General features: G+C 29.0%; 4 protein-coding genes across 5 annotated transcripts; 1 reads left to right on the plus strand and 3 right to left on the minus strand.

The window, feature by feature from the left end:
- Nucleotides 1-2,338: 2,338 nt before the first annotated feature.
- Nucleotides 2,339-4,008, minus strand: LOC111686729 (ubiquitin-like modifier-activating enzyme 5). Its single transcript, XM_023449112.2, has one exon. It carries the CDS (start codon nucleotides 3,896-3,898, stop codon nucleotides 2,714-2,716), a length of 1,185 nt encoding a protein of 394 aa, XP_023304880.2. The 5' UTR covers nucleotides 3,899-4,008; the 3' UTR covers nucleotides 2,339-2,713.
- Nucleotides 4,009-4,373: 365 nt separating this feature from the next.
- Nucleotides 4,374-9,074, minus strand: LOC111686858 (zinc finger protein 157-like). 2 transcript variants are annotated; one of them, XM_046947700.1, is made up of 4 exons: nucleotides 8,573-9,074; nucleotides 7,544-8,504; nucleotides 4,698-5,469; nucleotides 4,374-4,635 (listed from the first exon to the last, which is right to left on the minus strand). In XM_046947700.1, the coding sequence occupies exons 1-4, from the start codon at nucleotides 8,981-8,983 to the stop codon at nucleotides 4,521-4,523; spliced, it is 2,259 nt and encodes a 752-aa protein (XP_046803656.1). In that variant the 5' UTR covers nucleotides 8,984-9,074; the 3' UTR covers nucleotides 4,374-4,520. The 2 variants fall into 2 exon arrangements, with proteins under 2 accessions (XP_046803656.1, XP_023305023.2); XM_023449255.2 differs by lacking the exons at nucleotides 4,374-4,635; nucleotides 4,698-5,469 and adding exons at nucleotides 5,580-5,889; nucleotides 5,953-6,484.
- Nucleotides 9,075-9,764: 690 nt separating this feature from the next.
- On the minus strand, nucleotides 9,765-10,806 carry LOC111686811 (protein BUD31 homolog). The gene is made up of 3 exons (XM_023449192.2): nucleotides 10,763-10,806; nucleotides 10,316-10,698; nucleotides 9,765-10,253 (listed from the first exon to the last, which is right to left on the minus strand). Exons 2-3 carry the CDS (start codon nucleotides 10,407-10,409, stop codon nucleotides 9,913-9,915), a joined length of 435 nt encoding a protein of 144 aa, XP_023304960.1. The 5' UTR covers nucleotides 10,410-10,698; nucleotides 10,763-10,806; the 3' UTR covers nucleotides 9,765-9,912.
- A 5,501-nt stretch (nucleotides 10,807-16,307) lies between these two features.
- On the plus strand, nucleotides 16,308-22,911 carry LOC111686755 (receptor-mediated endocytosis protein 6 homolog). Its single transcript, XM_023449138.2, has 9 exons — nucleotides 16,308-16,608; nucleotides 16,897-17,043; nucleotides 17,112-17,548; nucleotides 17,609-21,121; nucleotides 21,184-21,301; nucleotides 21,367-21,941; nucleotides 22,008-22,178; nucleotides 22,241-22,337; nucleotides 22,405-22,911. The coding sequence occupies exons 1-9, from the start codon at nucleotides 16,462-16,464 to the stop codon at nucleotides 22,546-22,548; spliced, it is 5,349 nt and encodes a 1,782-aa protein (XP_023304906.2). The 5' UTR covers nucleotides 16,308-16,461; the 3' UTR covers nucleotides 22,549-22,911.
- Nucleotides 22,912-24,700: the final 1,789 nt, after the last annotated feature.

A 24,700-nucleotide genomic window follows, 5' to 3' on the forward strand; every position in this document is an offset into this window, starting at 1 on the left:
CGAAAAATGTCGTACATTGTACAAATTGTTCGTTGTTTCGCACCATGAAATTCTTTCGTAATATATACGAAATTGTACGAATTTTGAATAAATATGGTAAAATTTACGAAATATTAATTTATTCAAACATTTTTGCTAATTTTAAAATAATTTTAGTTCAAAATTATTCTCCACACGAATTTTAAATTTTTTTTGTGAAAATAATTCTAGAATAATATTAAACTTTTTATTAAATTTTATAAAAATGTTGTATTTTTATTTAATCATAATATAATTAATATCATTATGTTTAATTTCGCTAAAATTTAAGAAAAAAATATTACGAAAAGTTTTCGTACTTTCGTAAAAATGGAAAAGGGTTTTATTAAATAATAATAGAAGTTACGAAATTTTTTTCGTAAAGTTGAGCATGGATTATTTTCAGTGTAGTAAAAAATGTTAGAAGATGTCAATAACGTATTAATAGTAGAGGCAATTTGCAAAAGCTTAAAATTTGTTAAAACTTTCATCATTGACATTTTTTTGTAACAATTTATTTACGCTAATGAAAAAATTGAGAAAGTAGTGATAGCTAATTAAACAAACATATTACTTTAACATTAGAAATAACGATAACAAAACTTTAAGATTTTACATCATTTCAAATAAATCATTTATTTTTTAATTAATTTGCAAAATATTGATGAATTGAATTAGTAAATTTACAATTAATTCTTTAACATAAAGGAAGAATTGAATTATATGTAAAAATGAATTTCAATTGACATGAATTTTTATTTGTTTCCAATTTGTGAAATAAATTGCAATTCATCTAAAATTAATTTAAATTGAATTGATTAATTCAAATAAATTAGGAATTGCTATTCAAATGAATGAAATCAAAAATGAGTTGCCAAAAGAATTTATTAATTGTCAAAGAAGTTAATTCCAAACTTGACCTATTCGAATTAAAATCAAAAATGATTGATTTATTTACAGCTCTGTATGTTTAGTTAAGACTAAAACCGATAAATAGTTTTATTTTTTGATTTTTATCCACTATTATCAACTTCAATTATCGAGGACTCCTAAAGTGGAGAAAACTATTACTGGTAACTTCTAGTCTCTATTACTCTATAATAGTCGATACTAATCTTGGACAAATTTCGATTTATTTTTATTTACACTCTATTATCTCTATTATCAATGGTTTATAAAACAAAATTTCCATGCAAAATCTATTTTATAAACCGTTTATAAAATAAATTTTTTTTCTGAATAAGCGGAATATAATATTTTTCGAAACCTAAGCAATATTTATTTTGCAATGTATACAAAGACTTATATTTTTATTTGGGACATTGCGTTTCAAAACTCCTAACAGCTTCTCTAAAGATTTCGATGGGTAATTAACAAAACTGAATCCTATTACCCGATAACTGCTCCTACATCAACATTGGCAAATGTTTTAGTTCATTATCATGATAAAAATTGCATAAAACTAACGTGTTCTACTCGATATACTAGACCATAGTATCCATTTGGTTGTCCAAAAATGCTCCAGAAAGTAAAACAATAAAATTTTATTTAAATATAAACTTCAGAACAAACTCTATTCTTCAATAAATATGATGATGATTGTAAAAGCATAATGTTATGATAATTAAAGTATGTAAAGAAATAACAAAAAAGACTTACCATTAAAACAGCGCTTTAAGTTTCATTAGTGTGAATCAAATTATACAGTAATACAGCTACTAATGCTTATATCCATATCCTAATTATCAATTTACCGACATTTTCAAAATTCAACTCAGAAAAGTTGTACTTTCACTAATTTCCGTTTTCTAATAACACATTTACCGACACTTAGTTCCTTTCGATTATATTTAGCACTTTGTTATCAATTTTAAATTTCTGTGAACACTATTACCCTTTTCTAGCGACTTTTGAAAAGATAAGACAGTGTGTACAAAAACACATCGCTAACATAACATTAAGAAAATGACAGGACACACACACATACAATTAACACAAAGTCCCGTTAGTTAGTTGTGACGAAGTTTTTCACTATTTAACTATTAAAATTTCACATTCTTTCACAATATAGATATTATTTAGAAATTAAGCTTTATTTTTAACATATTTTTATAACACTACACTTCTTGTTTACCAAATTTTTCAATGAAAGTTCGGAGCGTCCTCCCAGTCGCGTTTTAACTATTTGACAATTGACAATTAACTAAATATTAGAGATGGCAAATCTTATAAGAAACAGAGTTGTATTTGAGGATGTTATTGAGATGAGAAGACCTGTCAGAGGAAATCTAACAGTAAAATTGAATTTAAAAGTCGTATTTAAAAATATTTGCAAAGGATGTAGATTTAATGAAAAAAAATTATTACAAAATTGTTTAAATGTAAATAATTTATATTAAATTAAAGTAAATAAGCTAAAACATACATGGAATTTAGATGGAATTAAGTTTTTAGGTTTTAATCAAATTTTCTTAAATATTTCTTTAAAAAATTCATATTGATATATTTTTATTTTAATGTTTTTAATTTTATTTTTATTTTAATTTTTTTAAAAAGCCACAAAAATACTTATAATTGCACAAAAATAAATACAAAACAAAAAAAAACTTTACAATATGGAATAAAAAAATTTCAAATTGCAATAAAAAATAAACACAAATTGGAATAACAAACTGTTTGTACGTATGACACACTCTCACATGGATTTCATTTGAGCCATTAAATCATCTAAGTTCACATCGGCAGCTGCGGAAACGGTATTTGAATCACTGGTCACTTCCTTATCGGGAGCTTCATAAGCCAAACGCAAACCTGTACTAACAGATGCATCGTCCGATTTTACAGCTGCTTCTTGAGGCTGCGAATCATCCACCAACTCAATACCCCATTCATTATCATCATGTAAAGGTTGTTCATCTTCTACTTGTTCCTCCACAACAGCGGCTTTAGGTTTAGCTTGAAATTCTTTTTGTCTAGCCTGGCAATGGCGATCATCACATTGTGTATTGGGTTTTAGAGTCATTTTAGGGAAGAAATCATTCATGGCATTGTAGCCTAAATAATCGGACACTTCACCAAAATTTAGAAGATATTTTAAAGTATTTTGCACCAACATGCCAGCCGTAATTCCCATGGTGGTGGGTAAAGAAGCCGCACATACACCTTCTCTCTTTAAGGTACGTTCATCGATATTCTCCGCCACCACCAGAGGGGGAGCACAGGCAAAACAGGCTGTCTCTCCTGGTCTGATAAATTGTATATGTCCCGATACTGCATTTTCGGAAACACCGGATTCAAACCAATTTAAAGCCAATTCATTACATGCTGTATTTATCGCCATACGAGCCTCAAAATTATCTACACAACTTAAAACCAAATCGACAGGTTGTCCCTTTTGCAGACCACCATGCGCAATGGTATCCAAAAATTTATCAAATGATTCCACAGTGGTAATATTATAATTATGTGTTTCTATCGTTACATCGGGATTGATGAATGTTAATGTTTTCGCGGCTGCTTCTACCTTCGACAGACCCGCTTGATCGGGTGTAAAGAACAAACGATTCATATTGGCCAACTCAACTTTGTCGTAGTCAAACAAAATCAATTTGCCTATACCACAACGTGTCAACATATCGGCGGTCACACTGCCCACACCTCCAACACCTACTACAGCCACCGCCTTGTCACGTATACGTTCATATTCCTTAACAATTCCCATACGCTGTAGGGCCATTAGGCGACTGTAGGGATTTGAGTCTACAACTTCTGCAGACATTTTTTCAATGCGTTGTCTAGCTGCCTGACTTTCATGACGCTGCTGTTCTAGCTCTTGTTTTAATTCAGCAATTTTTGCTTGTAATTGTTCAATTGCGGACATTTTTCTTTTAAATTTCTCAGCAATTTTATAAAACACAAAATAATAATTGTCTTCGTGTCACTTTCAAAACAAAATTTCTCAAAATATGTGCAATGCTGCTTCTTCTTTTTCCTGTTGTTAGACATTGTACGGGTAGAATGATAACACGAGTAAATGTTTTGACATATAGATGTCGCTCAGATAGAAAATTATGTAGAATTGTGTTTTGTTGAATGTTAAAAAATATAAATTTAATTTTAATATTTTATGTATTTGTTTTTATGAAAAATTTTTAGAATATTTTCTACAAAAAGGGTATATTTTAAAAAAATTTCAATTAAAAAAAAATTATTTATAAAAAAGATTTGTTTATGTATAAAGTCTTTTTTTTATAAATAGAAAATTTGTCAAAATTTGAAAAAATAGAACATTTTTTGGCATTTTCTAAAATCACAAAATGTATTGAAAATTTTCTTTATATATTATATATTCTTTAAAAAGAATTTTTTATGAGTTATTTTAAAATTAATATAACATTTTCAAAAATATAAAATTTATCGAAATTTATCAGTACAATTTAATTTGTTTTGTAACTATTAATTTTGTTTTTTGTAACCAAACTTTATTACAGAAAACTGCCCCCTCAGCTTACTGGATTCTTAAAGTGCACAGTTTTTCCCGTATTTTTAGCAAAAATGTCTGCTAATTCTTCATGGGTAAGAAACTTCTGATGGACTCGTATCATATGATTAGCAAACCTTTAATAGAAATTTCTTTTCAATATAATTATTCATAACAATTCCTTCTTACACATACTTACCTTATTCTCCTATCAAAACCCAGTTCCGGGCAGTATTCACACTTATAAGGCATCCCTGTATGTTTGAATAGATGAGCTTTAAGCTTATTTCGATTATCATAAACCGCCGAACAATAGCTGCAAGCATGCGTAATACCCTGATGTTTTTGCAAGTGATAAGTTAGTCTAACCTTAATGGCGAAACGTTTGTCACATAAATGACAGGCATAGGGCTGTTCTCCTGTATGGCTGCGCATATGTATAACAAGTTCTACTTGACGGGGATAGGCCTTATCACATTGATCACATTTGAAGGGTCGTTCTTTATGTAATCTTTTGTGAGCGGATAGTTGCACACGACCACTGAACGTATTACCACATTCATAACAAATGCAATTAGATTTTTTCGAATGAACTATTTTTTCACTATCCTGTGAATGTGTAGTGGGTTGATTCAAGTTTTCTTGTGAATGAACATTTTTTCCACTATCCCGTGAATCTTTTGTAGGTTGATTACTGTTTTTTTGTGAATGAACATTCTTTTTATTATTCTGTGAATTTTTGGTGGATTGTTTAGATTTTTCTTGCGAATCAACATTCTTTTCACTATCCTGTGAATTTTTGTTGGGTTGTTCAAAGTTTTCTTGCGAATGAAAACAGGATATTTCATTATCCTGTGGATGTATGATGGATAGATTGAAGTCTTCTTGCGATTGAGGGCAGTTGTTGAGGATTGATTTGCATTCTGTTGAACAATGTTCTTCAAAATCATCTTTAGTTTCAAATGCATACACTGGGAAACAAAAAGATAATTTAATTTTGTATAAACCAAACGCTTTCAGAAATCTTAAAGACAAATAAATTCTTAATAATTTCACGTTTTTTGTTTTTTATTTAAATATACATATTTAATTATAATTACAGTATTTTTATAAATTATTACTTAATTTATAATTAAAATACAATTTTTAATAAATTTATTATTTAAATAAAATTTTAAATAAAGTTATTGTTATAATAATTCTAAAAAGAGGCCTATTTTCCCAGGACTTCGATCACATCTTGGTTGTCTTCATCACTGGCGCTCACCACAAGATTTTGCTCATCGATTTGTTTAATATTAACAGTTTTACCAGTGTTTTTCTGAAACATTTCATTAAGAGCTTCCTCTGATATAGAGGCATGATGAACACGGGTCAAATGACGTTTAAAACTAAAAAAAGTTTTAAAATTTAGTTTTCTTTTAAAATAAAACAAAGAAGTGAAAAGTACTTACGTATTGCGGGTAGCAAATCCATGATCATCACACAGCTGACAACGATACGGCATACCGGTGTGTTTAAACGAGTGAGCTTTTAATTTTTGTTTCGAATTAAACTCAGCACCACATTCCTTACAATAATGCTTAATGCCATAGTGTTTCTGCAGATGATAAGTGAGACGCACTTTAATGGCAAAACGTTTGTCACACAAATGACAGGCGTACGGTTGTTCACCGGTATGTGATCTTAGGTGTACATTTAAATCAAATTGCCGAGCATATTTTTTATCACAATGCGGGCAAGGTATATTCTTTTCCAAATGAAGTTTCATGTGATTAACTAGTTGATTTCTTAATTTGAAGGCATTACCGCAAATATTGCAGACATTATCACGTTCTTTGTGCGCCTGTTTACGGTGTGTTTCCAGTAGATATTGTGTAGCATATTGACGCTCACAATCAGCGCAGACGTATATTACATCCGCGCTTTCGGCATGGTGGGCTTTTTCGTGCTGATGTAAATATTTTGAACTTTTAAAATCGCGTGCTATGTGTGATGAAGTGGTATTTATACATTAGATAATTCTTTTATTTCGTCTTTTGTTAACATATATTTCATATATTTTAAAACAATTGCATTATGTTAAAAAAAACTTTCACTTTTAACTTTTTAATAAAGTACTTTGTACAGATTTCAAAAGATTTGATGGCAATAGACTAGGCCAATATCTATGATTTGAAATTTAACGATTTCAAAGTACGCAATTTCTCTATACATAGAGAATTTTCGAAAAATTTCTATAAATCGGGAATTTATCAAAAAATTTATAAAATTAAAAGAATAATGTTTCGAAAGAATATATCAAAACTAAATAGAATGAGAAGGAATCGAAAATTTGAGAAAGTATTAGAAAATTATGTTCGGAAAACTTTTAAGAAAATTTTCTAAAAAATGGATTTTTCAAAAAGTTTCTATAAATTAAAAATTTAACAAAAAATTTTATATAAATACAACTTATCAAATTTATCAAAACTTTTCTATAAAGAACTATTTAAAAATATTTAATAAACATAAATAACAAATTATCGAAAATTTTCTAAAATAGAAAATCCAAAAAAAATTGGAAAAAAAATCCAAATCTAAAATTGGAAAAAAAATTTCTGAAATTTACAACACTTCAAAAATTTTTATAAATAAATTTTTCTAAAACAAAAAACGTGGTTCGAACATTTTCTAAAAAGAAACTGATGAAAAAATTAAAAAAAATATTTTGAAAATTTTCTACAAAAAAAAATATTTTGAAAATTTTCGAAAACAAACAGAAGTTTATCAAATTTATAAAAATTATTAATTTAACGAAAATTTCCAAAAAATTTTAAATTGATTCAATATTTTTTTTAAACATCAAAAATTTATAATTTCATAAATAAAAAATTATTAAAATTTATCGATATTTTTCGAAAATAGAATAAAATATCAAAAATATTTGGTATGAACTAATATAAACTTGAATGATGATTTTACCAAAAACACGACTCTGATTAGGCGAAATTTACACTAGTACTAATTTTGTTCTTAAACCGAAATAACTTCTAAAATACTTACGACAAAAGGCACAAAGATATGGTTTCGTATCATTCAGAACTTTGTTTTCTTCCTCCTTTCGTTTATGCAGTTCCATATGCTTGTTCAAGTTTTTCTTAAGTAATTTCTTGCGACAAATATTACATTGTACCGAAATATCAGAATATTCTTCAACTTTAACAATTTTCATATTATTCTTATTTTCTGTCATTGAATTTTCATCTTGAAAATGCAATGATTTCTGCATATTACGGCACAAATTGGCATGACTCTCTAACTCAGCCAGTTCTTCAAAAGTTTGACAACATCTAAAGCATTGTAATATGTGGTGGGTGATTTCGTTATATCCAGCTAAGTTTAATTCCTTTTCGTGTATACTCTCTAAATGCTCCCTTAAATTTCCGATATCTGTGCGATTACATTGCAAAGGACATTTGTCACCCTCATCATGGACAATGGCTTGATGTAGATGAAAAATAATTTTCGCATAAAATTCTTTATTACACAATGGACATAGCTGAGTTGTTTTAGCGGCACTGTCATTTTTCAAGGGCAACGAGTGTTTAAGTTCTTTATGCCGTTTAAGGGCAGTACGACATCTGTACTCCGACTGGCATTCGTTGCACTTGTGTGGCCGTATTTGTCGGTGTATATTCATATGACCCTCATAAGATACATCGCCTCGTAAAATGACTTTACATTCCCCACATTTCCATTTCATAGGTACAAAATTATTTTCTTCATTTGGTTCATATTCTATTAGATAGTCTTCATCATTTTCATCTGACGGATAAAAGGTGTCGTTAGGCGAACATTGACTATCAGTAATATTAACATTTTCCTGAGTGGCAGCAACTTGAGCTAGACCCACTAATAAGTTTTCCTTTTGCTGGTAAGTATGTTCATGTTCATCAACTGTTTCCTGTTCTTTTGATTCTAATATTTCTTCCACCATATGTATTTCATCCACATCATTAATTTCCTACATAAATTACATATTTAATAAAATCATTTTACACATAAACAAAAAAAAAACAAATTATTACACACCTCCACTATAAGCTCATTATCGTGTTCATTTTCTTGCTCCAATATTTCTTCCATAACGCACACCTGCATACCATTCTCATCAACAGAAGAAAAATATTCATTTTCTAGAACCTGAACATTTTCCATTTGTTCCTCCTCCTCTTCCACAACCATTTGTTTTTTTGCGCCTTCCAATTCTTGCCTTAACCTTTCATCGGCCAGACGTACATTCAAGCTAAACTCATAGATACGCTGGACTTCATTGTAACAATTGGAACATATCACTTGGGGTAAGCCATCGTCCTGGTCTATTTGTACTTCAGCTAAAAAGCATATGTTCTCAGCGTAAGATGTTCCCGATACATGTTGTTCGAATATATCATAGTAGTCATTGGAATTTGTTATCAAGCAACAACGACATCGTTGTTTCATAATTGTATTTTTATTTATTTTTTAGCTTTTCTAATTGAAATAATGTTTTACGATTTCAATGTTTACAGCCGCTTTTATTTTTTTTTTTAATAGTGATGTCACAATTTGCTTTTGACATTTTTCGATAAGTTTGTAAGATTTCGATAATATAAACAATTGTTTTTAGTATTGCCAACTCAATTGTGAAGTAAGACTTACATTTACAGTCGAGAGCAAAAAAACTTACATTCAATGTTATGCCATGGCCAATTGCTGTAGGGTTCTATAAATTCACTTTCGATCAATCGTTCTTGTTGTTCAAAATAGTCGGAATTCGCCTATCTTATAGGAAAAATGTAAACTTTATTAATAAGTCAATAAGTTGGAAAAAGTAAAAAAGTTTATATTAAGAAGAGTTCGAAAAGTAGATTTATTATAAAATGCAAAAGATTCTTAAACTAATGAACATCTTGCTATTGCGCTATTTTTATGAAAAAAACTCTTATTCCGTTTCTAATTTCTGCAATGTAAATTTCTAAGAAGTTAGGACACTTCTTCATCAACAAAATCTATACATAAATATAGCAAAGTACCGAAACTATCCTTTAAAACAATAAGTTTTTTCTCATTCAAGTTTTTTTCAGAATAAACAGCCATATGGGACAAAATTTGACATGAATATTAGTTCCTGATGAAATAAGTCATTACTTAATATGTTGGGCAAACAAATATACTTTCACGAACCTTTCTATATATTCTTGTACCGAATATAGCTGCCCAACTAGTTTGTATTTCAATTGCATACTTTATTTAAAATTATCTTTTATTTATCTCTGTATAAGTAATAAGATATAGTGGAAAAATTTATTAACTAAATGCTAAATAGCCTACGCGCTACGGACTACTATTAAAAAACAGCTTTTATTGGTCACTGAATTCACATTTGTTGTTTAACCAGAGCAACCTCTACAACCACAATGAACACATTCCACAATGCGACCTTCTTCCAACTTCGATTTAGGCACACGGCAGATGCAGTTTGTACCAAAATTTGTATCTCTCGTCTGTATGCAGCGTAGACAGCAGAGATTTTCATAACCAGATTTCTTCCATTTTGCAATGAGATTAGCATCGGCAATTTTCTCCTTAAGGCAATAATCATACAATTCACGACTAATGGCCTTGCGTCGATAGAATAAATCGTAAATGTAGCGAGACTTTTGATGGTGAATTTTGAAAATAGGCCACAATGATTCCGTAATACGTTTACCTTCATGTGGTTCAGTTTCGGCTAAAATACATACACAACAATTATTTACAATGCATATGCTTTTTATACAATTGTTTACCTACCTTCACGCATTTTCTGTTCCAATTCTTCCAAAGTAGGTTCGATTAATTCCCAACCATCTGGAGGTGGCTTACGAGATCTTCTTACTTTGGGCATATTAAAAAAGTTTTTTTTTTTAACAAATTAAGTTTGTTTTTAATCTATTAAAGCAGAATTTTAATATTTTCTAAAAATTTCTCCAGAGAAACTAATTCAACGATAACGCGTCTTTTTTTAACACAGCTGTTTTATAATATTGCATAGGAATGATATTTAAACGATAAATTTCATGTTATTTTTCTGAAACTTGGCATTACTTTTAAATTGTCAAATTATGACATTCCGTTTTGCATTGTCTGTCACACAAGAAAAAATATTTTGCTCTCAGTTTATATCCCACAGATCTCTAAAAATATTGCAAAATAAAGTTAAAAACAAGTTTAGTTTTTTATAAAATGTGAATAAATTACCCCGAAAAGTGTTACGATAAAAAAAATTAATAAATAAAATTTAAAAAGTACGTAAATTAAATAAAAGAAAAAATGTTATAACAAAAAACTCGTAAAAGTGCTACGCAATTAAGAAAAAAAAACACAATTTATATACACCAAAAATGTAGACAATGGAGCGCTAGCGCTCCCCTATGTATTTTACACAAAAAGTTAATTATAAAAAGTGAAATTTTACATATAATTATTGCAAATAATAAAATATCTCTAAATCTTGAAAAAAAAAATAAATAAAAAAATAAACAATTAACTTTCTGTAAATTCCTGGAAATCTATTTAACATTTTTCTTTATTCTTCTTTTCCTGTGTTATGTATCATCAGGCAGCCAGTCAATAAGACACACAAACTCATAGATAATTGCATTAATGTGTTTTCATTGTTGTTTGTTTAGTGATTTAAACAAAAACAATTTGGACTTTTTACTAATAAATTTAAAAATATGTGCTGAAAGTATTGTGTATTTGCAATTTAACAAATAAATTAAATTTTGTCTCTTGTGACTGTGTCTCAAATGTGATTGACGGGAAATGCATCCATCCATCCCACTTTGATTTAAATCATTTCTGTATTCGTACACACTTACACTTGGACATAGTACATGGGTTTTTTTATTAAGTGGTTGATTGTGTTTGTTTGTTTTTATTTTTGCTTCTCTTTTTATCATTATGTATTTCATTATTAAATAATCGTTGCGCCCTATATACCGCAGTATGTAAGTTTAGTTTTTTGTTGAGTTTGTGTAACATATCCAAATTAAAGAAAAAAATTTTGAATATGTTCCAATATTGTTGATGAGTTTTTTTATTCTAGTTAAGTTCTAGTTTTGCTGACATTAAAATAAATGTTTAACCTATGTTGTAACCTTTCCCATCTTTGATATATAGGTATTTGATGGCCTGTGTAATCTGTTTTTCATATTTAAAAATTTAAAAATTATTCGCTTTAACAGACTGCAATACGTAAATACCTTTTACACATCATTCATTTATATTTAAATTTATTTACTTTCAAATGTGTCTAATTTTACTTAAATAGTTTAGTGTATTTAAATTTGCTACTCCAAAACAATGTCAATTATTGCTAAACTTTTTCACAACCCGTTTTTATTACTTCAGCAAAATTCCAATTTAATTAAGGGGTGTAAATGTTAATACGTTTTATCTACAGTGTTGAAATAAGTGTAAAATACATTTTTTTAAAATGTTTTATTAAATGAAAACACTTAAATATTTAGAAGTAGTCGGTATTTATTAGGGCATTCAATTATTGGGGTTTTTGTCTTACTCGGTTTATTCGACAAATAATTATTTAAGGTTTTGCGTTAGCCGGTTAATCGGATCGGATAATTAAAAATTATTAGGTTATTCGAATAAAAGGAAACTTGATGTTATTATTGCTTTTAACAATAATTTTCTTCATATACACCCTGTAACAATTTTGAAAAAATCATTCACACATGGAAAAGTTGATAAGCATGTGAAAATAGATTCCACTTATAGAATTGCGTACTCCGATTTTTATGTCCTTATAAAAGGATTTCAAAGTTTAAAGGACTACAAACGAATATTTAAAATAATTATATGTATTTTATAATTCTAGTATTGGTATTAAATGAAAGTTGGGAATCTGTACATTCTATCTATATTATTTACCTGTCTCACTTAGAGAAAAAACGAAAAAGAAATTAAATTTAAAAAGGTTTCATTTTTGACTCAAAAACTTTTAATTACTTTTTTGTGACAAATTTTCTTTAAGATTTCCAATTCTTTCCTGATGATCTTGATAATTTGAAATAAATTATATTATTTCGAAGCAGAGGAACTCAGCTTCATTTGAAATTAATAATATTACCAACTTTTTTATATAAATTTTTTTAAATTGGATGTCTTTTTAACATTAAAGTCCTTTTACAGGAGCATAAGAGCTGATTATGAAAAACTGAGTACACAGAGTTAATACTAATGATCCACAGTTTCCTGTACGCATAGATTTTTTTCATAATATAGAAAATTGATTAAGAAATTAAGAAAATAAGAAAATTTATTATAAAAATATTAAATTTTGTAGAAAATACATAGTATTTTTACTGCTGAATAGTGTGTTTTTCTTAATCGGTTAATTGATAGAAATTATTCGGTTTATTCGTTATTTGAAATTTGACAATTTTCATTAATTCTACCGATTAATCGTCAAAAATTAATCGATTAACTGAACGACGATTAATCGTTTGAATACTCTAGTTTTTAACTTATTTACCCTGAGAATGCTAAAATTTGAAATTAGAATAATTATAACTTAGTTTTAAATTATTCCAATGATTTTCGTTAAAATTGTTATTTTTTAGTTTTATACAAATAGTTTTCATAAGTTCGTCCAAATAATATCTTTGTTTCTATTATTATTTTTTTTAATATTATCTGCAATCAATGTCTTGTTTTATTAAAGTAAAAATATTATAAATTATGCAAAATTTCATTATTTTAACGTCTAAGAAAATATATCTTACAGCTTTTGGAGCTAACAATTCTTTCCGGTATACACAATTTGAATAAGTTAACAGAACTATGTGTATGTTCGTTTTAAATATTTTTAATATTTATTTAGCTTTTTAATATACATATTAGCAAATATGAAAAGGTGTCATTAACAAGTTATTTTTGCAATTGTTATTGAAATCTTGTTTAACAGTTTTAATGTTGACGAGAGAAATTCATTGTTGTGGAGTCAAGTATGAGTCAGGTCTTTTAGGATCGAAAAAGAAATTCAAATAAATAAATACTAATTTGTATTACGGTTTGAGATGTGGAACGATGAACGCATAACGCTCATTAGTTTTAATAACAAAAAAACTACATTTGAGTAAAGTTTTACGTCATTTTATTGTATTTTAAATAACTTAAAAAGCTCTGTACATATATACAGCAGCGTTTAATATAATTCTTAATTGAGTTTAAGCTAAATATTTAATAAACAAACAAACAAACAAAAAAAAAAACGAAAATTTTCTCACACCAAAATAGTTGACGTTTCAGAAAAATTTTAAATTAGATAAAAGATCTTAATATGACTGATGTTTTATGGTACTTAGTGTAAAAAAACACAAATTAAAAAAAAATAATTAAAGTAACAAATATTATTTATTTTTGTAATATTTTCTTATGAAGTAGATCAAAAATAGTTTTTACAACTGATAAAACATTTTTGTAGAAGTTTTCGCATGTTAGCATTATAACTTTTTTCAGTAGTTAAAAAGCCCTTTCATATTTTTATATATTTCGTCATAACTTTTTTTTAAATACTAAAATTCCTAACATTACACGAAGCATGAAATTACCTTTACTTCTATAGAAAAGTAGTACATAACACAGATTTGTTTCTAAATAACAATTGTGTTTTCTAGTGCTAACTGTTTACATTTGAAATAAGCAATTATTTTAGCATCACAACAGATACCTATATAATATTATATACAAAATATAAATACATTTCTGTAATAGAGGTTTTTGAACCTTGATAAGACAAATATTATGTATAATAATTCAAATTTATATACACAAAAATAAAAACAAATTATAATACGTATTTAATAGCAATAATTAAAATAATTTCACATCATTAAGAGTGACATGATGCATTATTAAATATTCTCAAGTGCTTGAATACTTAAATTTACACTCTCTTTGTTTTGTAGTATATCAAATTTCTCTGATTGTTTATAAAATACAAAAAAAAATTCTTATTTTCTTCTCCGATATATGTATATATTTTAGGGATATTGTTTTGTAAAAATAAGTTATTCTAATTCATAAAGAGTTTGTAAAACAGCTTTTTATTCTAATCTTACATTCCATCTTTTTTAAGTCAACACATTTTAACAAACGATACTTTACATATATTTTTAGTAATTAAAATATATAATAAAATAAACCACACATTATAGCATTAACTCTTTATTTGTTTAGTAATGATAAATTAGCTAAATAAATACATAATCAGCGGCGGCAACAACAACTAGTTAAAGCAAACAAAAATAAATTTAAAAAACTTTACAAGTAACCTTTTTAGTCAGAGCTACATCCATTACCAATTGTACTTAAGGCAGTTTTAATCATATGTTTTCAGTATTTTCGTAATGATTTGAATTTGTAAAATATATATTTTATATACATACATATATTTTTAAATGCGAATAAACATTTTAATTCTTAAAACTATATTTAAATTTTGTGTTAAAATATGTATTTATAATTAAAAATTTAAGAAAATTTTTAACAGAATTCTTTATTTGTCTCTTATGTTTTAAGGGCCTTATTCAATGTAATTTATAAAACAAAATTTCATGCAAAATTTTATTCTATAAACGTTCGTCAAATTTTCAACTGAATAGCTGTAATTTTAAAAATATCTGCTTTTAGATTTCTAGATATAGATATATTATATTGAATTCGAAATGGTGTAGTACCTAACTATATATTCAAAACAAACAGTACTGTGAAATACAAATTGGTTGACATTTTCAAGTGTAAATACGACAAACAACTTATTTAGGGTATTCACACGTATTGTCATAAAATACTAAAGTTTTATGATAGTTTAAAAAATTATTGTTGTGCTTCAAAGAAAACAGTCTTAAAATATGCATAATACACCAAATATTTGATTATAATGTAGACTTGCCTTGCCCGGCATATTTGAATGTCATTTCCTGAATATCTGTTACGAATGCTCGACAAACTTAAAAGTCGATGAAGTAAAATAAAAATTTACAAAATTACTCTCGCATATAATACATTTTGTAAACTCTTTGCTATCTAAGGATTTTTTTTAAGTTTTAGAATGGAAATAACAGCCTTGAAAAGAAAATAACAGCCTATATTATTATAACAAAATATTATAGAAGAATAACTTCCTCTTACAGTTAATTTTAATAATATAGAAAAATCTGTTTTAATAATATGAGAATCTGTCACCTGTGCCACATTGTTTTAAGTTTAAAGTAAATATAGTAAAGGGTGTTTAAATAGCATTCGCAAAATATAGTCTATCAAGTATTATTTGGATAAGTAGTATACGGAAAACATTGATAACGAATGTTTTCTCTAAATCGACACCAAATTAAAATCTGTGGAGAATTCAAGAAATTTCATTCTCAATACTTGTTATAAAATAATTTCTAGTAAATATAAGCTGTATCAAAAAACAGTTATTCAACACATCAAAAATGAAAACCCTTTAAATACGTATTTACAAAATAGTACGTCACAAGTACTTGTTAGCGCCTTGCACAATTCTCTTATTATTATAATACATAATTGTAGTTATTTAGTGTTCTTCTAATCTACTTTTTATACTTATTTGTTTCTTGCTTGTCCGATAATAGTATTTTCAGTAACGACCATAATACACCCCTTTCTCAAGTTCAAGAACATACAATATTTTTTGTTACAATTCAAAATAATAATCAGATTTTTTATATGTGTTTTGTTTATTTATCATTTACAACAGATTCGTAAAATTTTAATTGTTAAACGGAGAAATAAAATAACTGAGAGAAAAAAAAACAAATAACAATTCACTTCATACATATATTAAGAAGAAAATAAAAAAGTAACTAAATTAAACTGAACGTAAAGAAAAAACACAAAGCCATTATCACACAATGGAATCGAATACGGAAGGAAATCTTTTGGAGGTTATGGACTTGGCGCGTACTCTGCGACAAGAACAGTTGTTTATACAGCAAGAACAAACAACTTTTGCACAATTAACTGAAGCTTTAGCCGAGAATTCTGCATCAATAACAAAGGTTGGTATTGAAAGTTTGCATTATTATTATTATTTACACCATTCCCCACCATTAATGGAAAATTTTGAAATTTTTTAAAGCAAAATAAAAAAAAATATTTCAGAATTATATTACTGTATGTATCAAATGTATCTTAATATGTAAATTAAAAAATTTAATTTTGAAATGTTTTTTTTCGGAAAATTATATTTAAAATTTAATTGGAATTGGTGTAATAATGAATGACGAAATGGTGTATATCATTATATCGCTAATTTATATGTAAATATTTCTTTGTATATGTTTTAGTTGGCTTATATATGTGCTCAACAAAGAAGAAATCTAAATGATTTGATTGTTTCACGGCCTGACTTGGGTCCCTCATTGTGCTGTCGACGTGCTAACAATTATGCAAATGTTAAATTTGTTGATGCAAAAAAAGTGCTGGATTATGAGGTAAAATAAATAAAATCTCTTAAAATATTTCCTTTAACATAATAATGAATTCTATTTTCATGCCACAGCATGCCATAGCATATGAGGATCTCTTCAATTATCTCTACAGATCTCCTTATGTCTTGGCCTTATCCTTAGCAACTGGTGATAATTTGGCCGAAGTAACACCGGCTCACATGAATTCCATTATACAAACCATTAGCACAGGGCTATTTGGAAATGCCATTAACACAAAAGATGTTGAAATGGTTTTGAAGCTTTTACGAGAATTAATAGAAATACAAATTGTTGTTAGTGATAATCCTCGCAGATTGTTAAGAGCAAATACATCGACTTTTGCACGTATATATCATCGTCTAAATGAATCTATGTTTTCGGCAAAAATATTTTTAACAGCTGCTCTTTTTCAACCAATAATGAGTGTGTTAAGTGAAACGGATACCATGTTAGATGTGGATCCTCAAAAGGTTGTGCAAAGTTTTACAACGAAAGAAAGAACAAGAAGGTATTTAGAAATTACATAAAAATTTAGATACTATTAAAAATTTTTTATTATTTTTAATAGATTTGGTGCCGAAACTTCATCTTCGTATCAGGAGAATATTGATAAATTTCACATCGAAACCATTAATCAATTATATAAGTTAGCCAATATATTCATAGATAACTTACTTTATAATTGGTCTTTATTTCCGTCCACTCTGAGATGGTTGGTGCAAACCATGTGTCATCAGTTAAAACAGGCTCATCAGTTTTCCGATAAAGTTATAAATGAAATTGTTACGGATATGGTTTTTACACATTTCATTTGTCCGGCCATTGTTAGTCCTGATGTTATGGGTATAATTGATGCTCCTATTTCGGAGCAAGTGCGTTTTAATCTTATACAAATTGGTCAGATAATACAAATGTTGGCTTTAGCAAAATATGATGAAATAGATGCAAAGTTTTCCGAGCTATATGCCAAATTTGAAGCCAATAATGTTACCAAGTTAATAGATTTATTGCTACTCACACAATCTGGTGAGGATGTGGTGGCTATATTGGCTCAACAAAGTGATTTTGAGAGGACACATTTGTTGGTTACCCAAAGAGAATTAAATTATTTTACTGAATTTTATAGAATTTTAACGGCCACAGATGAATTTGATATTTCAGAGGAAGAAAAGGAAAAGTTGAGAAAAATTTTAAAGCATTTGCCAGAAAATTCCACCGTAAATGGTACTACCGCAGAGGGCAATCAAAACACTTCCAAGAGTGAGAGTCCCGCCAAGGAGAAATCTAAGCAATCATTGAAAAATTTAAGCAAATCGACTAAAAGTAAAATAGCCAAAAGTATGAGTTTTTCAAATGCTAATGGCAGTAATCACAATAGCGAAGAACTGAATGGTCTTGTCAATGGTAACATAGCATTAAATTTAAATGGTTTGGAAAGTTCTTCATCCCACAATAGTTCACACCATTCGTCCCCAGTACGATCATTAGCTACAGAAATTGAAAATGAACCAGTTTTAGTTTTCAATCTTTACAATGGAGTAGAGCAAAAATTACAACCCCTTTCGGAGGAAGAGGTTTTAAAAATGAATAGCATTGGTCAGGATATATCCAATGGAGATCTAGTAGATGCTGAAAATTATCAACAAGAGTCTACGGTAGACAAGTCCTCGGTGGTTAATGGTTTTGATGGTATCGATGGCATGTCCGATATTCTAAGGCCCATGCATAATAAAACTACCAGGTTTTCATTATCCCATGATGATGCTTCTATTGGTAATTCTGACAATTTAGAAGCTGTTAGTGAAGTGCCTTCAAATCATTCAGTAACAAGTTCTTTAGAGTTGGAAGAAAATGCCGAAAATGACAATTTGTCGGATATGGTATCGGCCAATGTTTCGGGCAGAGGTACGCCAAATATCAGCGGTAGGGATACTCCATCCTCACAGGTGACTGATGGTGAATCTATTAACAATGCTTTACCAACTCCGCAAATGCAAAAGCTAATTTCTAAAGCTCGTTCTGATATCCAGGATAAGTTTTGTAAATTTGAAATTAAAAAGTTTGAAGGTGATGAAACGGTTTCCATAATTTCGGACACTTGGTCCACCGATGTTTTGGCCAGTGATTCTGAAACTATTGATGCAACAGAACGCGAACGCGAAAGAAATTTTTCAACACCCCTGATACCAGCTGCTGTAGTACTGCCGGGTGACAACAACTTCGATGTGCTCTCAGGAGCCGGGGGCATGAGAACCGGATATTTAGATGCTACTGATCAGAGATCAGAATCTAATTGGAGTACTGATGTCTTAGCCTCTGATTCGGAAAAATTAAATGAAGTTGATACAGATGACAATGTGAGTATTACAGCCAGATCTGATATACTGGATTCAGGCACTGTTTCGGAAAGGGAAAGAAATCAATTGGCAGCAGCTATATCGGCACCTACAAATCGTCAACAAAGATCATCATCAAATAATGCTCATTACTCAGCAGCTCGCAATAGTCGTAGTTTTAGATCTCCATCATCTAATGCTCAAGGAGTTCATAAACTACCCGTAGCTAAAGCACCCTCCTCTGGTAGTGTTGATGATGTTCATGGTAGTGGCGGTAGCAGTGGTGGTAATGCTAGCGATCGTTCACAAGAGGATTCAGCATTTTATGATGCCATCAATTCATATGATGACAATTCTGCTTCAGTTACAAATAACAACCATTATCATCATCACTACCGAGATGGTTCTTCATTAGCTAGAAGTTCGGTAAGAACTAGCAATCAATTGGAAAACACATTTCAACAGAACTACAAATCTATAACAAGTGAAAAAGAGAAGTACAATTTTTTACAAGCCGGCGCTTCGTCGTCCTCCTCGCATCGTATGCGGAGGCAAGCGTCTGCTGAGAGCAGTATTTCAAATCAAAGTGTAAATCTAGAAGAACAAGGAGCTATGGCGAAAGTACCATCTCCTTTTGCAGCTAATCGCAAAAAACGTCATCAAAGTAATGCCAGCAATGAGTCAAAGGATCTTATAGATTTTTCTGATTTTTGTGATGATAAAGATTTGACACCACCTTCAATAGCACCTCCTGAACTACCAGTACTGGATATATTTCAAGATGATTTAGTAGAACGAAGAGATAGATCTACATTACAAAGAAATTCCGGGGTCGATGGTCGTCGAAATGGCATTATGGCTTTAAAGGGAGGACGAGAAAGTTCTGAAAGTGGTTCCAATTTGACACCTTCACTAAGAAGGCATCAATCTTTAAATTATGAAAATCATGAAATAATGTTGAATTCTGTACCCAAGAGAATTTCGGCATTGCCAAATATTTCCCCCCAAACAGATGACGATAAGAGGGAACAACAGCAACAAGAACAGGAGATATTACTTTTAACAAATAGAACTTCTGATTTGAATTTAAATGATTCAACTGAAAATAATGGCAATGGTGACCCAGCTCGCAGCACACCCACCAATCAAAACCCTTCTTCATCAGGTATAATGGTTTTCTCTACAGCAGCTACTTCCAGCAACCAAAAACCTACAAAATCTACGGGAGCCATACCAAAAAGTATAAGTTTTGATGCTTCCGCCGATAAAGCTCATGGTCCATCCACATCTTCATCTGCTAGACAAAATAGAAATTCATCGCGTTTTCTGCAAGATCCCTTACGTGCCAATGGTCCAACCACCTCCAATAATTTAACAACTAATTCTGGTATATTCAATAAACTAAAACAGGGAATATTTAAACATCGACGTGGCCACAAGTCTAGACATAGTACGGCTACTAATTGTGACGATATATCACAAAGTTCTCGTAGTGTTTCATTTTCCAACAACAACTCTGAGGTTTCATTAGACATAATAAGTGCCAATATACCAAGTTGCTCAACAGCAACAGCTCAAGAACGTAGTACTGGTTATTACGATATCAGTGAAGATATTTTGGCTAAATATCGTCGCAAAGTCAGTACATCAAGTGAGGCGACAAATTCTTCAACAGGTAATGGTGGCGGGGCTGTTGGTGGCTTGTCAGCGGGAGTTGCAGCTAAAGACTTAAATGGCCCACAAAAGTAAGTTAAATTATAATTATTTATAGATATTTTTAAATAAAAATTCTCTCTTTATATTATAGTGGTAACCAGCATACTTCCATCCATGACAAAATGTTGGCTTTTAATATCATCAAGAAAAAAATACGCACTGTATTGTCCAAGACTGATTTGCATTCGGGAGATTTTCGTCATACAACTGTAAGCTTTAGTTTTTTTTACAAATATTTTTTATCTAATGCATATTAACGTGTTATTTGTTGCAGCATACCAACACTTCTCCCCTTTTAACATATCTACAAATACAATTGGCTCAGGCTATAAATTTGCAAAATTTCCAACAAATATCGTATGTGTCCGAAGCTATACGTTGCATATCTCAACTGGAAATTAACCAGCATACACAGCTTATGGAAGAACTTCAGAATGACATACAAAAAAGACAAAGTTATTTACAGTATTTAATGCGTTATCGCCAAAATCTTCTCATGATTATGGAAAATATTGAACAGTACGAATCTCGTTTGAGAAGTGAAAGTTCAACATGTAATCGTTATCTAATGGCTGTCTGCATGCGTTTGTTTTTCGAAAAAAGACAAGATAAAATTGCAGCATTCCAAGAAGATTTTGCACGCCTGACCGTGTCAGATGATAAAATCGATTTGATTGAAGAGTTCATAGAAAGTCTAATGGAGGAATTATTATCAGTGGGAGGTATTTTAAATGGTATGCCCGAATGGCAGGCGGTGGAAGCACGTATGTCTTTGGAGAGAATATTGCTGCAGAGTATGTATCAGCAGGTTATGTTTCCCAATGAGGATGCCGATTTATCAAGAGATACGTAAGTTGAGCAGCAGTACTGATACCACAAGGCAACAATTTATTTTAATTTTTATATCATTTTCAGAGTTTTATCTGAACATATACGAAAACTACAAAATGTTATTACACCATCCCATCCAGCTTTATGTATACCTCAAATATATCTTTCTGAAGCTCCCTGGAGTTTTGCTCAACAAGAGTTAACTTTTATTTCTGCCTATAAAACGCCTCGCGAAAAGTTACAATGTGTCATACGGTAAATATTTTAAATTTCAATAAAAATGAAGAATTTGATTCATGACTGTGTTTAAATTTCAGATGTATATCTAGTATAATGAGTTTATTGCACATGTCGAGTGGTCGAGCACCTGCTGCTGATGATATTTTGCCCGTTCTTATTTATGTTGTTATAATGGTAAGTTTTTCTTTAATTAAAAACTATATATACATATATAGTTTCTAATATCTTATTTTGTTTATAGGCTAATCCTCCTTATTTATTATCCACTGTTGAGTATATAACATGTTTTATTGGTGAAAAACTTGATGGCGAAGAACAATTCCACTGGACCTTATTTGGTTCCGTTGTGAAATTTATAAAGACCATGGATTATTTAGATCAATAAATTTGTTTTTTCTCAAGTAATGCCTCCAAATTTTTTCAACAGTGTTATATATATTTTTTTATTTTATTATGTTTATATTGTTTATAAAGTTCCCTAAGTTAAATGGTTTATTTATATTATTCTTGAACTCTAATTATCAAAAATTGGTTGTTAAATGAATGTTTAATTGCATAAGTTTCATTGTATAGTAGTTTGTCAAAATTTATTTTTTTTATTTGTTTTGTAAGTTTAAAATTATTTATTTTAAGTCCGCTTTTTTTGCTAATTACTCGTTTAAGCAATAGTTTATGCAATATATTTGTTTTAATAAAATTAACCCTAATCACGTATTGCATGTTAAAAACAATTAAAAGAAAACCTTAACTACCCTCTTCCTTATTACTGTTTTAAAATATATTAAATATACTATACCTATTTATTTACTATATTCTATACGTTATATATAATCACAAGAAAAACCATAATATTATTACTTTATCTGTAATTTATATTGATTAATATCAAATATTTTTCGATATTTATTATGAGAAAACAAACAATTAATGCGAATACATAAATATATATTCTTTACATACATACACACAAAATATTAAATAATATTTAATATAATTAAAACAAAATATTATATTTAGTATTAATTTATTTGCTTACCTACCGTACCCGTATATTAATAAAGAAGAATATTTGAAATAAAAATATTGTGTGCAAAAATTGATCTAAACTAAAATATATTAGACATTAATTTTTTTTAAATCCCAGGATCCCAGAAAATTTTTAAAATAATTTTTAAAGTTTTTCAAATGTAGTTTTAAAAATTTAAATTCGAACTAATTTTATTCCATCTTGGATGTACAATTCTTAGTTCTAAATACTTTCAACTGATATAAGCCGTTTTTCCTGTTCATGTACTGTACGCTCCACGTATTTTTTATATAAACTTTCAATTACTTTAACTTTTTTACTCTCTACTAGGGTATTCAAACGATTAAGCGTCAATCGGTTAATCGATCAATTTTTGACGATTAATCGATCGAATAAATGAAAATTGCCAAATTTCAAATAACGAATAAACCGAATAATTCATATCAATTAACCGATTAAGAAAAACTTATTTTTAAACAATAACATTACTGCATATCTTATATAAAATTCAATATTTTTATAATAAATTTACTTTCTGTATTAATTTCTTAATTACTTTATAATAAATAATATTTATTGGATGATTTTTATAACACTTCAGAAACATTGTAATAAGTTGTTCTAACTTACCTACTTCTTAGAATGGGTTCATGCAGAATGATATCGCCTTTACTTTCTACATCCAGTTTTGAGAAACAGTGTTGTGTTTCTAAAGTATTTCTTATATTTGAGATAAAAATTATAGAATTGAATTTAAAGTGGAAAATTATAATTTTGTTCGTTATTGGAAAAATATTGTAAAAAAGAAATTATTATTAGAACAACATACATTAATTTGCCTTTTATTCGATTAACCGAATAATTTTGAATTATCCGATTATTAACCGGCCATCTTGAAACCCCAAATAATTATTTGTCGAATAAACCGAATAAGACAAAAACCCGAATAATTGAATAATACTCTAATCTCTACCCTTTCACCAAAGTTTGTTTGCATTTATATTTGCCGGTCTACACTAGAAAACTTATATCGAATATCGTTCATCTTTCTCGCGGTACGGAGTTTCTCGTACTCGGTAACTTGTTTTGTTTGACCTGGTTCACACTGGGAAACTTTTTTTTGGAAACTTTTGATTTTTGTGTGTGAGCGAAAGAAATATCAACAATCTCTTTCTCTCACACACAAAATCAAAAGTTTCCCAGTGTGAACCAGTTCTTTTGTTATTCTTTTCATTTGTTCAACAACAAATCAATGCAATTAAAACGTAGTTTCTGAAACAAAAGTTTTTTTTTGTGTGGACATTAAGGAAACTTCAAAAGGGATTTAAGAAAAAGTTTCTTAACAAAAGTTTCCTATTGTGGACCAGGTCTAAGAAGATTCAGGCATAATGATATATATGTATGTACTTTGTTATTTATTTCTCCCTCCGCATTTGCTGTCGAATGCGATATTTTTTCTTGAAGAAGTTTATTGACTTTTTTGGCTGCAATTGCTATCTTTTGTCGATAG

The sequence above is a fragment of the Lucilia cuprina genome, chromosome 3, assembly GCF_022045245.1.
Source record: "Lucilia cuprina isolate Lc7/37 chromosome 3, ASM2204524v1, whole genome shotgun sequence".
Taxonomy (NCBI): Eukaryota; Metazoa; Arthropoda; class Insecta; order Diptera; family Calliphoridae; genus Lucilia; species Lucilia cuprina.

Coding starts and splice junctions, on each gene's coding strand:
- LOC111686729 (XM_023449112.2), bottom strand. CDS start 3,898: ATGTCCGCAATTGAACAATTACAAGCAAAAATTGCTGAATTAAAACAA.
- LOC111686858 (XM_046947700.1), bottom strand. CDS start 8,983: ATGAAACAACGATGTCGTTGTTGCTTGATAACAAATTCCAATGACTAC. Junction 5,470..7,543: donor ATATCTTTGTGCCTTTTGTC/GTAAGTATTTTA, acceptor TTTGTTTCCCAG/TGTATGCATTTGAAACTAAA. Junction 4,636..4,697: donor GGTTTTGATAGGAGAATAAG/GTAAGTATGTGT, acceptor TTTCTATTAAAG/GTTTGCTAATCATATGATAC.
- LOC111686811 (XM_023449192.2), bottom strand. CDS start 10,409: ATGCCCAAAGTAAGAAGATCTCGTAAGCCACCTCCAGATGGTTGGGAA. Junction 10,254..10,315: donor GGAACAGAAAATGCGTGAAG/GTAGGTAAACAA, acceptor TATGTATTTTAG/CCGAAACTGAACCACATGAA.
- LOC111686755 (XM_023449138.2), top strand. CDS start 16,462: ATGGAATCGAATACGGAAGGAAATCTTTTGGAGGTTATGGACTTGGCG. Junction 17,549..17,608: donor ACGAAAGAAAGAACAAGAAG/GTATTTAGAAAT, acceptor TATTTTTAATAG/ATTTGGTGCCGAAACTTCAT. Junction 21,122..21,183: donor GACTTAAATGGCCCACAAAA/GTAAGTTAAATT, acceptor TTTATATTATAG/TGGTAACCAGCATACTTCCA.